Source organism: Corvus kubaryi, unplaced genomic scaffold, assembly GCF_017639235.1.
Source record: "Corvus kubaryi isolate FWS band 111438036 unplaced genomic scaffold, C.kubaryi_AGA036_p1.0 37361, whole genome shotgun sequence".
Classification (NCBI taxonomy): domain Eukaryota; kingdom Metazoa; phylum Chordata; class Aves; order Passeriformes; family Corvidae; genus Corvus; species Corvus kubaryi.
In genome coordinates this window covers 1,262,401-1,275,376 of record NW_024581118.1, presented here as the reverse complement: position 1 = coordinate 1,275,376, position 12,976 = coordinate 1,262,401, and the positions used below count along the sequence as shown (strand labels likewise).

General features: G+C 42.0%; 1 protein-coding gene across 1 annotated transcript in view; it reads right to left on the bottom strand.

Moving 5' to 3' along the window:
• PRG4 (proteoglycan 4) overlaps positions 1-11,145 on the bottom strand; it is a 17,766-nt gene extending 6,621 nt beyond the window's left edge. The window contains 6 exon segments of the mRNA XM_042033958.1: positions 1-682; positions 2,126-2,227; positions 5,535-5,654; positions 7,713-7,835; positions 10,110-10,208; positions 10,762-11,145. The exon segment at positions 1-682 is cut by the window's left edge and continues 4 nt beyond it. Coding sequence (XP_041889892.1) covers positions 1-682; positions 2,126-2,227; positions 5,535-5,654; positions 7,713-7,835; positions 10,110-10,203 — 1,121 coding nt within the window. The 5' untranslated portion in view covers positions 10,204-10,208; positions 10,762-11,145.
• Positions 11,146-12,976: the final 1,831 nt, after the last annotated feature.

The window sequence follows — 12,976 nt, the reverse complement described above, 5'->3', positions numbered from 1 at the left end:
GTTGTCTCCTCTGGTTTGGGAGTTGTCGGCTCCTCTGGGGTTGTCTCCTCAGGTGTGGCTGTTGTTGGCTCCTCTGGGGTTGTCTCCTCTGGTTTGGGTGCTGTCGGCTCCTCTGGGGTTGTCTCTTCTGGTTTGGGGGTTGTTGACTCCTCTGGGGTTGTCTCCTCAGGTGCGGGTGTTGTCGGGTCCTCTGGGGTTGTTTCTTCCGGTGTGGGTGTTGTCGGCTCCTCTGGGGTCATCTCTTCTGGTTTGGGAGTTGTCAGCTCCTCTGGGGTTGTCTCCTCAGGTGTGGGTGCTGTGGGCTCCTCTGGGGTTGTTTCTTCTGGTGTGTTGGTGGTGGGCTCCTCTGGGGTTGTTTCCTCCGATGTGCGGCTGGTGGGTGGTTCCGTCTCGGTTGCTGGTGCCTCAGTGGCATCAGGGGTTGGGTCTTGCGTTGGGGGGATGTCGGTGGGATCCACTTCAGTCACTGGTTCCTCTGTGGCATCAGGGGTCACATCTTCTGCTGCATCTGTGGTGGGAGCGTCGTCTTCGGTCGCTGGCTCCTCTGTGGCCTCAGGGGTTGTATCCTCTACCTTTGGGGTTGTGGGAGTGTCTTCCTTGGTAGGTGGTTCCTCTGTGGCTCCAAGGGTTGTCTGTGCAGGTTCTGTAGTTGGAGCAGGAGTGGTCACTTGGATTTCAGAGTCTACAAAACAAATACAAATTTGGTTCAGCCATTGGAACTGCCATGCAGGTAGCTATTGCCTATAAATGTATTATACCCGTTAGCTATAGGTACTTCTTTTGGAATAGCAATGCCTTTTTTTGATGGGCCAAACTAACCTGGACCAGGTGAAATGGGAGTTCTTTTTGTCTGCATGGGGCTTTGCAGCAGCTCAGCACAGTCTTAGGTGATCCCTTTTGGCCAACCTGGTGCTGCCCCAGGTGCAGGGCTTAGTTTGGTGTTTGTAGGTGAGGCTGCCTGGGGTTCCCTGCCTTTTTCATGGAAGGGAATCCACACTATAAAATAGTCCTTCTAACAAAACACTTCCCTTCTCTGTCTCTATTTTGATTTATTCCACTGCCCTGCATCATAACTTAGCCTACACCAACAACCTGGAATTGGAGGAGGGAGGTAGGCAAACAGGAGGAAAATAATTCCTGAACACAGAGCCCTGACTGCATCTCCTCCTGTATCTTTATACCTTGGGCTGTTTTCCTCATTGTGATCTATGCATTTAAGGCTCTCTTTACGTGTATTTATAGTTACATTGATTAGAGTGAAATTGTTGATATTCAGCAAAAAGAACAGTAAATGCTTCTGCATTTCGATCTCTCCCTAAGTACTCTCTCGCTGAGATTTTGCAGTTTAGTTCTGCCTTCACAAAGGTTCTGTGTTTCTTATGAGCAGAGTATTGCAGAATAGGTTTCACTCCCATCCCATGTGTCTGAAATAACAGAAGCCAGCTGGGATCCTGTTAATGGTTATTTGAATTTCCTTAATTTTCTTTCATTTAATCCACTATATTGTTGGTTTGAACTTTTCTGTAATAGGAAATTGAAACAGCAGAAAATTAGTACTGCAAATCTAAAACAAAAAGAGGGGGAGAGGATTAAAATATTGACTGACTTCTAGTCTCTTTTCATTTGTGTTTCAAGTTCAAACCGACCTCCTGAGTTATCACTTCAAATGTTGGAACGTAATAACAAAGAACACAGGAAAGCAGCATATTTTCCAGTCAGAGCAAATAAATCATGCGTTCTCTGAAGCTGCGTAAGGCCTGGCTTGATTAAAGCTAGAGGAACCTGCTAGGATGTTTTCCTGTGTTGGTGCTGCCAGATCACCACTGTCCCACCCTTCCTGTTCCAGCCATGGACGCTGTCCAAGACTGACAATGGTCTGTACCGTGTTTTGGAGGATATGTGTGAAAAGCCAATAGAGACACAGGAGACATCACCACTCTGTGCTGAGTGAACTCTCCGAAGCCCTGAGGGCTCAGTGAGGTAATCAGTTTATAAACCGAGTGCTTCCAAGCTTGGTAACTGTCTGGTAATGTCTAGGATCAGCTTTCTATTTCCAGAGCAGGGAAATGGTCTTTAATGTTCCTCCAGGTAACACCCATCCTGGTGCATCCATGTACTTGCCTACCTTCCACAGCTTCATCTGGCAGCTCTTCCTCATCTGTGGAAGACCTTTTAGATGTTGATTTGTTTTCTGGAGGAATCTCTGGGGTTGGCTTTGCTGTGTGTGCTGAAAGAGAGAAGGGCTCCCATTAACAGATTATTTTATCTTTATAGGTGCTTGAAGTCAACTGTGTAAGAGTGATTACAAAATTTCATTGACCATCTTCCATTTGAAACGAAGTTTCTTTTTATCTATAGGATTCTTTACACTATTATTTGTGCGAAAAAAAGAGCAAAAATGCCCGTTGGATCCTGAAGTGTTTCATCACAGATGTGAGCAATGCTTTTTCCAGAAGTTTGAGGGGAGGCATTATTAGCTAATGGCAATTTTGAGGTGGGAAAAGAGTTGAATTCTGAGTGGAGCTCAATGTTTTGAAAATTTGCCTTTTTTTTTTTTTTTTTACTACGGATGACTTGGGACTAACTCACTCTAGAGGATATAGGAGAGCTGCCATATTAGCCAAGAATTTACTTTTATAATCCCCTTATAGTTTTTCAGATGTGATAATTCTACACAAGTGATTGTTTTGGAGAGATGTTTTAAAAGAAATGGTTTCCTTGAAGGAGACAGGAGCTACAAAGCAGGCATGGACCAAGGAAGCAACCCAGGTGTCAAGCTAACTTCTACTAGGCTGAGTTTTAGGAGAAATAGGAGGTTGTGTTCAAATTTTCCATCTCTGAAGAGTGGATGGGATTTCAGTTGCATCCAGTAAGAGCCAGATAATATTTTGTAATTAATTCTTGGTCAAATTGTACGCTTGGAAATGAGGTACTAGCATAGCCTTGTAGAAGGAACTTGTTAGTTGTGAAGGAAATGTGATGGAGCTCGGGGAACTGGCCAAATTATTTTGATCTAACCAAGGGACCTGGTAACTGCCAAAGGTGTGTGTAATCAGCTTTTTACAAAAGGAATGGGATTTTTGTCTCTAAGGGAGGACCACGCTGTCAAAAGATTTACTGTCACAGCAAGCTGCTGCTTAAAGCAAGGAAGGCTGGGTATTGCACTATATCCTGAAACCTTTATTGAGGAAGAGAGAGAAATTGTCGTTGAATAAAATCACTCTAGAAGCTTGAATGACTCCTGTGAAAGCCAATTGTTGGGGAGGGAAATGCTTTGGTTATGTCTGTACATATATTCAGGGAATAAGGAGCTTCTGGAGGAGAGGGAAGATAAGAGTGAGCTCTGGATATACATCGTACACTTGGCTTTACTGTACAGAAAAAAATGTTCACAGGATGCTGAAACAGCTGGTTTATTCCAAGAGGTTTAACAGTTTCTCAGTTATTCACACATAGTATAAATAGTAAAATACTGAGTACAGTAGTTTGGGGGATTTCTGCTGGATTTTTTGACAAAAATTGACAGTAAAGATTAGTGAAATACAGAAGGAACTCTTTAAGATTAGGAACAGTTGATTAGTTCTTCATTATATTTTAACTGAAGAAGTGAAATAGATTAACAGTGTTTTGTGAATGTTTGGGAGTGATAAACTCAGCAGAAAGAGGGAAATATTAAGCAGCCTCAGAAGAAGCAAATTCACCTCAATATGCTTCCAAGACACTTAAAATGCTGAATACAGACTCTCTTTCAGTTTCAATTACTGTGCAACTGTGTGGCAAAGCCAAGCCACTATCCCAACACTTGGGGACCACTTGGGTGAGGAGAACCAAATGATAATTGTGACTGATGTTGCGTGTTACACTGCAGGCTTTGGGAACCAGCTGCCTTGGAGGTGGGATGCTCCGTGGATGCAGCAACCCGGTGGCAAGTCATATTTGCCAAGTGTGTTGACAGAAATTAAATTAGGTCTGTAGGTACCAGAAAGTTTAAGGACATGATGAAATTAAACATATTCTGTTGTTGTTTTCTAGAGTTCATTTGCTGGTGTCCTTAAAGCTACATGAGGGTGGGACTGCACCTCCAGATCTGTGCCTTTGTGCTCAGCTGAAACCCCACCAGGCTCTGCAGAAAAGGACAGAACAAACAGAAGTGACTGCAGGTCAGTTTGATTCTGCCCTGGACTGAACTTGCAGCCTGAAGGTTAAATGTGTGTTTTCTTAAAATTTTTCTTGCTACAGTGTGAACATGTAACATCCAGTTCCTCCCTCTTGCCCCACAGGATGGGTTTCTGTGCTGGGCTGCTCTTCCCACGTTGGATTTGAGATGGGGAGAATCTAGGATGTGCATCTCTAATATGCTGCCAGTGACTGTGGTGACCCCAAGCAAGTGGTCTGGAGGTCCAGGTAGTGCTATCCCAAGGCATGGAGTAGCCATTCCCCACTTTTGGATAGGTGGGGATTTTAAGGGAGTTGAACCTTCCATAAAGTGGAACCTTCCACCTTGTTTTTATAAGATGAACTCAGAGTTTTACTGCAATTCATTTTTTCATCTGCCCAGTGGAAAAGGCCCTGGGGATGCTGATGACAACAGCTGAGTGTGAACCAGGTGTGCCCAGGTGGACCAGAGGCCAATGGCTCCTGGGATGTCCCAGCCCTGCTGTGGCCACAGCCCCAGGGCAGTGACTGTCCCCTGTGCTGGCACTGCTGAGGCCCCTCTAGTGCTGTGTCCAGTTCTGGGCCCTCATGGCCAGAGAGAACTTGAGGGGCTGGAGCGTGTCCAGGAAAGGGAACAGGGCTGGGGAAGGGGCTGGAGCACCAGGAGTGGCTGAGGGAGCTGGGAAAGGGGCTCAGCCTGGAGAAAAGGAGGCTCAGGGGGAACCTTCTGGTTCTGCACAACTCCCTGACAGGAGAGGGCAGCCAGGGGGGTCGGGCTCTGCTCCCAGGGAACAAGGGACAGGACAAGAGGAAATGACTCCTAGGAGCACCAGCAGAGGTTTAGATTACCAGGCTGCCCAGGGTAGGGGTGGAGTCCCCATCCCTGGAGGGATTTAAAAGCTGTGTAAACGTGACACTTGGGGACATGTTTTAGTGGTGGCCTTGGCAGTGCTGGGGAAATGGTTGGATACAGTGATCTCAAAAGGTCTTTTCCGAACAAAACTGTTCTGATTCCCCAGCATCTCTCACTGAATTCTATTATTGATGTGCAGAACTTGTCCTTACATGTGGTATTCTGAGCAATGGCTCTGATAGTTAATTAGAGCATGGCTAGTGCCAAAAGGGCCTAATGCAAAATGCAACTTTATCCTCAGAATTCACATCTTGTTGATGGCTTCCAGGATATCTACCTCTATGTGCTCATAAAGCGCTCATGCTTGAGAAATTGGACCATTTGTTTGTGAAATTAGATTTTGTTATTTTTGTTCTGTTTTCTTTTGTCCAGTTGTTACCGAAGCCCACACAGTTTTGTTTATGGTAAAGCAAAGCACCTCAGTTTAAATACATCTTTGAAAAACAGTGATGGAGAAATGTCTTACCCTCTTTGCAATGCTTGCTGTAGTCTGGGCAGCATTTGCCGTATCGCTCACAGTCGGCATCGCAGTCACACTCCCTTCCCCTCTCGAAGGATTCAAAGCAGCGTCCCTCGCAGGAGACGGCTGTGGGAGGCAGAGCAGCACAGTCAGACTTTGGGCCAGCTCATGTGGAACGCTGGGACCTCTCTATAGTGAAGTCATTTGCTCGAGCTGGCACCAGGAGCAGCTCCATAAAATCAGGTGCTTATCCTGGGCTGATCCAGGATTTGTCTGTAATTGTGGGGTTTGGATCAGACAGTGCCGCCAGAAGGGCCCTGTGCCATGGCAGAGCATCGAGACCACTGGATTGACAGGGCAATAAAATGTGACCTCCACGTTCACTGTAGCCAGGTCCCACCGTAGGAGGCTTCCACTTCCCCAACCACAGAGCAGTGATCTCAAGAGCGTTATTTAAATTCTGGGCTGGGTTTGCAGGAAGGTGTTCACCAGGGTATCCCTTTGCAACAAGAAAGATGTGTCTACCAAAGCATTATTGAAAAATAATTGGCCTAATTGGGTCACAACTGAGTCTATCTGGTGTGTCCAGGCAAACACTGCAACCTAATTGTGTGAACGAGTTAACCAAGTTACCCCAAGAGACCAGTTTGGAACTGTTTAATACAGTTCTTAAATTATTAATACTAAAGGAGTATCTACCATGTTTTGACAAGATTAATAACCACATGATTTTAACATTTCATTTTTGGTTAACTTCTGAAAACTTCACTGACCAAACTGCTATTTCATATCAAATAATGACCACATTTTGTTAGAAAGAATGTGCACAGCTATTACAGACTTCAGGAAAAGCACTTCCTCTACCTAAGTCTCTACTGAAGTTGTTGTCTCTGTGGCACACAAGGCATGAAGTTGTTTTACAGTAAAATCACTATCTAGTAAAATTAGGATTACTGTATAGGCAGATTCTGAACATCTTTGGATTAGTGTAGTTGTGGAATCAGTCTGTTGATGCCAGTGGATCTATCCCACATGCACAGGTGAGAACTATTTTTATTATCTTAGGGAAATTTTTATTCATAAATAATGTCTGGCATTTCTGTCATTTAGTCAGCATTGATCCCACACTAACTAGACAACAGTCCTTAGCCAGACTGCCTGCATCCTTTCAGGATGGCACCTACTGTGCTTGCCTGGACTCACTGATTTAGAGTAGAACAGAGAAGACTTCCTCCACCCTTAAATTTTTGATTAAGTGTTGTGTAGATGCCTTTAGAATGCCTTTAGAATCTGACCCACAATGAATAAATAGCCTACATAATTAAAATGCCTCAGTCTGCACCTTCAGCTGTGAGGAATGCTGATGTACCCCCACAAAGCAAAATGAGAATGGGGAAGACTGAAGGGCAAAATGTCCCCAGTGTGTGTCAGGGCAGCAGAACTGGAGTTTTAGGGAGTGCTAGGTCTGCATTTTGAACAGCGCTCAGTGGTGTTGCTGGATCTGAGAAGTATTTGTTACCCCTGTAATCCTACTGGAACCACAGTGTAGTGTGACAAACTGCAGTTATCCAAATCACTGACATTTCTGACATTGGTGATTCCTAATAAAATGTTTTTAATGCTCACTAAATCACTTTGAAAAACCTGTGTTTATTTACATTGTACAGTTTTGCCTATAAATAAAACATAAAGTCATACTCCTCCAACCATCTTTTCCAGCAGACTCTGGATGTGGTTCTGATTCAGAGTCAATTTCTGTCCATGGAAGGACACCCTGGCTTTGGATTAGACCCCACAGCATCCACACTTCTTAAATTTGAGTTGAAATATGTCAGAATTTCTTTCTGCAAAACTCTGAATTGGCTTTTACCACTTTTTTTCTTTGTATAAGAGACAGACACATACAGTACAAATGCACCAAGTAGTAGAAAACAAACAGTAAACTGTTTTTGCCCATCTTGCCTCATTCTGCTTTTGTAAAAAGCAAAATTCTTTGTCTGGCAATAACCTGTGGATTGCAAGAGGTTATCCTGAGTTTTTGAGGGGGACAATAATACATGTATGAGAGGGAACAAAGACAAGCGAACCAACCGACATTTAAGCGTTCAGAGAGGAGATACTGGTGTGGGAGGGAGCTGGGAGGGGAATTTTGAGGAGAGGAACTGGCTGTGTTTGGGAACTTACCCACTGTGCAGACTTTCCTGAAGTCAGGGCAGCACTCCATGTAGTGATGACAGTTAAAATCACACTGGCAGTCATGCTCTCTAGAGTACCCTGCCCCACATCTCCCTGTACAGCTCGATACATCTAAAATCACACAACACTGGTGTAAGTGTTGCCAAATCACAATGGTCCTTAAGGAAATGCTGAATGGAAAAGTAGTAAAGCTTCTCTTTTTTTCCCTAAAGAATGTAGTTTCTTCACTCAATACTGCAGAAGCTGAGGGCCTGGTGTGACCCCTCCTAAAGGCGAGGGGAGCAGAGGTTTGCTCTGAGCCAGCCTGAGGACCAGCAGCAGCACATGTTCAGATTAGAGGGGTCTTCCACTGAGCTAACTTACCCCATTTCTTCTGAAAACTAAGGAATCCTTGAGGATTGGTTCCGTAGTATGACCACAGGCATCCAAACTAGCCCCTTAGGCAGTATATCAGCTTTGCTGACTTACTCTCCAGTTTGATTCACCCTCTGCATGGTTATAGGTATGCTTCTGCACACCCATACCTGACAGACCCCTTAGGTGTCTGATTTTTACTGTTGGTAATGCTGTTCCTAATAACCCATCTAATCAGGTTAGCTTGCAAACTGGAGAGAACTGTCGTAACAAATACAGCTCCCTGAAGCCATTTTTGTTGGAAGTTTCAAAATTTGCCTACTCCCTACACTATATTTTTTCCCCTGATGTTAGGGAAGAATTTGGTATCAGCTCTAAGGTTAAGAACAGTTGGGATCTAGCCTTGCAACTCCTATAAAATACAGTTCGTTAATTAGAAAATTACTTACTAGCAGGATAACAGCAAAGCTCATCCCACGATGGCTTTACTCCCAGACTGCTGGGAAATGTTGGAGGATAAGAAATGGTGCAGATAACAGGTGGTAAAGCAAGATAGCGGGAGGTGTCTTGCTTTAACCTGTGAGCATTCCAGCTTGGCAGTGCCTTGCTACCTTCTGCTGCCAGATCAGATATTCACCCTGCAACCCTCCCCTTCCTCTGTGAAATCTCTGCTAACAAAACCAGCTAACAGCTTCTTCTGGAAATGAAACATGCAGGACCACAAGTGAAGCGTCCCTAAATACAAACAAAGAAGCTGAACAATCAGCAAGCTCAAACAGATAATCAGCTGAAACACTGAGGAACAACAAGGAAATAACATGCAACACAACACCAAAGACAATTTCTAACAGCACACACGCCACGTGTGTGTGTGAAGGAAGACCATGGGATAACAAATACTACATCTATTACATATACTGTGATTTTCAGCAAGTACTTGTAGTGCTTGTTACCACTTTGCTACAAATAGAAAAGTGGAAGTAAGGGATAACTGGAGACATTAATGGACTTGAGTTACTGGGCTATTAATACAGTAGCTGAAAAGACAAGATGGACATCTTCCTTTATGGATATATGCCCAATATATTGAACCCTTCTTCCTTTATGGAAAAAAAATAAGTCCAATAGTTATATAGTTAATAGTCCAATAATTACGCCTCTTCATTCATTTGTTTCTTTTAAGTTTATGACCTGTAAGTTATGGAGTTACTTGTAAGGAAAATGCCTGAATGGCCCTGGTTGCTTTTGGCAAAAGTCTTGATTTTTGCTGAAACTGGTGGGAAGGCATCAGTTATCAAAGGGTCAGTGCAAGGTCACATCTGGCATGGGGTGTGTCCTGAGGAGCTGCTCGGATACACGACATTGTGCCTTCTGTTATCAAGTAGTAATAAATCATTTTCCACCAGCAAGTAATACCCAGTGTTATCCCCCTGAAAATTTGGGAGCTAACTGCAATAGCACAGGATTTTCCAGGTGGCATGTTCTGCTTCACCATAACAGTGCTATTTTAGTTAGGAATCAATTACAGAGCTTGGAGAGTAAATAAAATTTGTATCATTAGACAAATAATTCTCCAAATTTGCCTCAGTGGTGTAATAATGGTGCATTTAATGGCAAAGCACTTAGTGAGGTAGAGACATTCCTATCCCTGAGCTTACTGAAATATTTCTAACCAACCTTTGTGGATATTGTCATGTTAGATTCTTCCTAAATTCAACTGCAAATCACTCGGGCTAAATACGTCAGTATGAGGGCAAGAGGCTCTGTAGACAATGTCTACAGAAAAAGTAGTAGGTTCATATACATTTTGCATTACATTTATATTTTTATGTTATTCCTCAAAAAAAGAGGACCATGCTACACCAAAATTTATTTATGAAAATATTCAGTGATTATAAGACTGAATCATATTTCCTGTCTGAATAAAGTTCTAGAACTTAGTGTTTTTATGAAGATGCATTTGAAACATTCTTAATGTGTGTCAGACACACACTCCTAGACACCCTCCATAGGCTTTGTGTGTTACAGTACCTTGAGAAGACACTTCTGGAATCAAGGACAGTGAAAGGACCACCAGGGATAAGCCAAGTATGTTCCATATGATCATAACTTTCAGGTACGACATCATTCCTAAAAAGAAATAATCTCACATCACTATCTGCAATTCAATTAATTCATAATTTTAAAAAAAGCAGTGCATATCTTTATATATAAGACTAGTTTGATAAAAATATGAAACAAATAATAAAACTGTTCAAGGACAAATTGCTAATTTAGAATTACTCCATAAATCCCCTCTTGATTATTAGTCAATTAGCTGTTAAATTTTGTAGTAAGACTATAGAAATTCCTTATTAACAAGTAATAGAAATAATTTTTTGCAGAATTCTATTACATGAGGACTATAGTCAGTCGTCTTCTAACATGGGTACACTTCAGCACAACTGTGTTTAAAGTTAAAATAAAAAATAAATTAAAATCTATAATAAAACCAAATACTGACAGAATATTAGTTATTCAGCAACATAATTTTATAAATCATAACCTAGCATTGAAATATGTCAAATGGAAACGTAGGCTAAAAGTAAATCTTCTTTCAAAAGGAAAACTTTAGGTTTTCTGTCCTCGTTCCTTGTTTTCCTTTTGAAGAAGAGCTCTGGGTAGAGACAGGTGTAGCACTTACCTAGAAGAGAGTGTGCCTGCTTCCAGGGCTGTTCCAGAATCCTTATATATTGCTTCAGAACTGTGCTGGGGTCAGGTAATTAGGAAGCTTGTTAAACACATCACCAATGACAGCTCATGACAGCAAACTTTCCACAGGGCTTGGAAGAGGGCCCGGATGACTAGACTAACACAACATCTGGAAAATACTCCCATTAAGAGAAACGTTTACAGAAAAACTAAATACGGACTTACTAGTCAAAACACATTTTGATTGCTGAGAGAAATGAACAAATTGTCCTCAATGCAGCTGGAAGGCATTAGAGAGTATTGCAGAGCAATAAAAAATCATCATAGGCAAATGCTGAGTGTATTTTCCTTCCTGTCAAATGGAGCTTAGGTGACAGTAGCCTGAAATTACGCAGTTTTATCTGCTACTGATGGTGTATCTTCTCCAAAAAGTAGTGAGAGCTAATTCATACAGACATAAGTAATTCACCAGTTGCACTGAATATTTTGTACTTTTCCCTGAACTGGATGGAAATGCTGCCAAGGCATTGGCCAGAAATCAAAGAATTGAGTCAAATCTCAAAGTTATTGAACATATGATATGTAAGACATTCAAAATGAATGAAAGAGTCCGTAATTGTTTTAATGGTCTTGGTGTTCATTGGTTCCAGATTCAGGATACTGGAAATGGTCATTGGTAACTCTCAGAGCTAAAGGGGGTTTTAACTGAAACTTTTAATAATCCTGACTCTTGGGGTTTGGGAGGGATTTTTTATTCAGAAATTATCCTAAAGGCCAGGGAACTTCAATACTTCTCTTTTATGATATTACTTGAGTCCCAAAGTAGTTCCGTTAACCCAAAATAATAAATATGGTATAGTACACATTGATCCCAGTTGAGGAAAGGACTTCAAATGAGAATGAGTCTCTTAAAGAAAATAATGCAGAACAGGAGTGGGTTTAAACATGTGTTTGAATGTTGCCCTCACTTGGTTCATTGATTGTACAGCTTTAGTATTTTTATGCTAGAATTTCTAATTTCTGTATTATCACAATAGAGAGATCTTCATTCAGTCTTTCTGCATTGTGTGCAGATGGAATAGCTATTTAATTAAATGGAGTAACTATTACTCTAATTTGTGGAAAAGGGGAGACTGAGTTGTTACGGAGTTTATTCAAGGTCATACATGGAAGGAAATGTGTATTACATGTCTTTTAATAAGAGTTTCAGGGCTGTCTTTAGTGGACTATAAGCTTGATAAAGTAACCCTGTCTTGGACAGAATGGTGCCTTTCTATGATTATTTAAAGCCTGAGGAAGAAGTACTTGTTAGAGTAGCCAAATAGGATCAACATGATGAGAGGTTTCCTCGAAAAGTACTGACATCCTTATACCTTAATTAATTTATAATTTGATCAAGCAAAACACTTAAGGCTAAATTATTGAGTGTATCCTTACTTTGAGATCCATGATATGGAGGAGATTTGTTTTCTTTTCCATCAGTTCACAGCTGGTGCAGCTGTGAGTCCCAGTTAATACTGGCTGGCTACCTGAGGTGAATATATGTTTGTACGTGTCTCTCTCTCTCTCTCTCTCTCTCTCTCTCTCTCTCTCTCTATATATATATATGACTCAATAAAAAGAAACAGAAGATCAAAATTATTATAATTTTTCTGTTAACATGCCAGGGCTCAACTGAGTCATACAAGGACAATTAGGTACATACACACTTGAAATATGGGTAGTCATGACTGGCTGCTACATGGTGTTATGGATGTTCCTTTTGGTAGGATTGCACTGCTTCGTTTCTCTTCTGAATTAAAGTTTTGAGTTGTTAGAAGTCACATGGGGTTGCAAAGTTTGAGTGAAAAGAATTTTGTAAGTGGATCAACAGGCTGTGAAGAGCACTTAAGACACCTTTAAGTTGTAGTGTCACTGTGGCATTGAGATGGGTGGTCAGACAACACTTAGGTGGGGGCTGATCCTGACCAGCTTTTGCTGATTTTCCCTTTGTTTTTGGGCATGGATTTTGAAATCCTGCTTTAATTATTGTTATGAATTCTGGGAGGTGGCAAGAAAAGTGCTCAGGGCACACATGCTGGGCAGAGTGTGTTCCTGCTGCTGTGTTGCGCTTGGAGTGTCAGGGAGAAAGGCCTGGAGAGGAGGGGGAGGTGTGTCCCAAACAGATATAACATACAGAAAGTACAAAATGTTCTATTTCCTTCTTT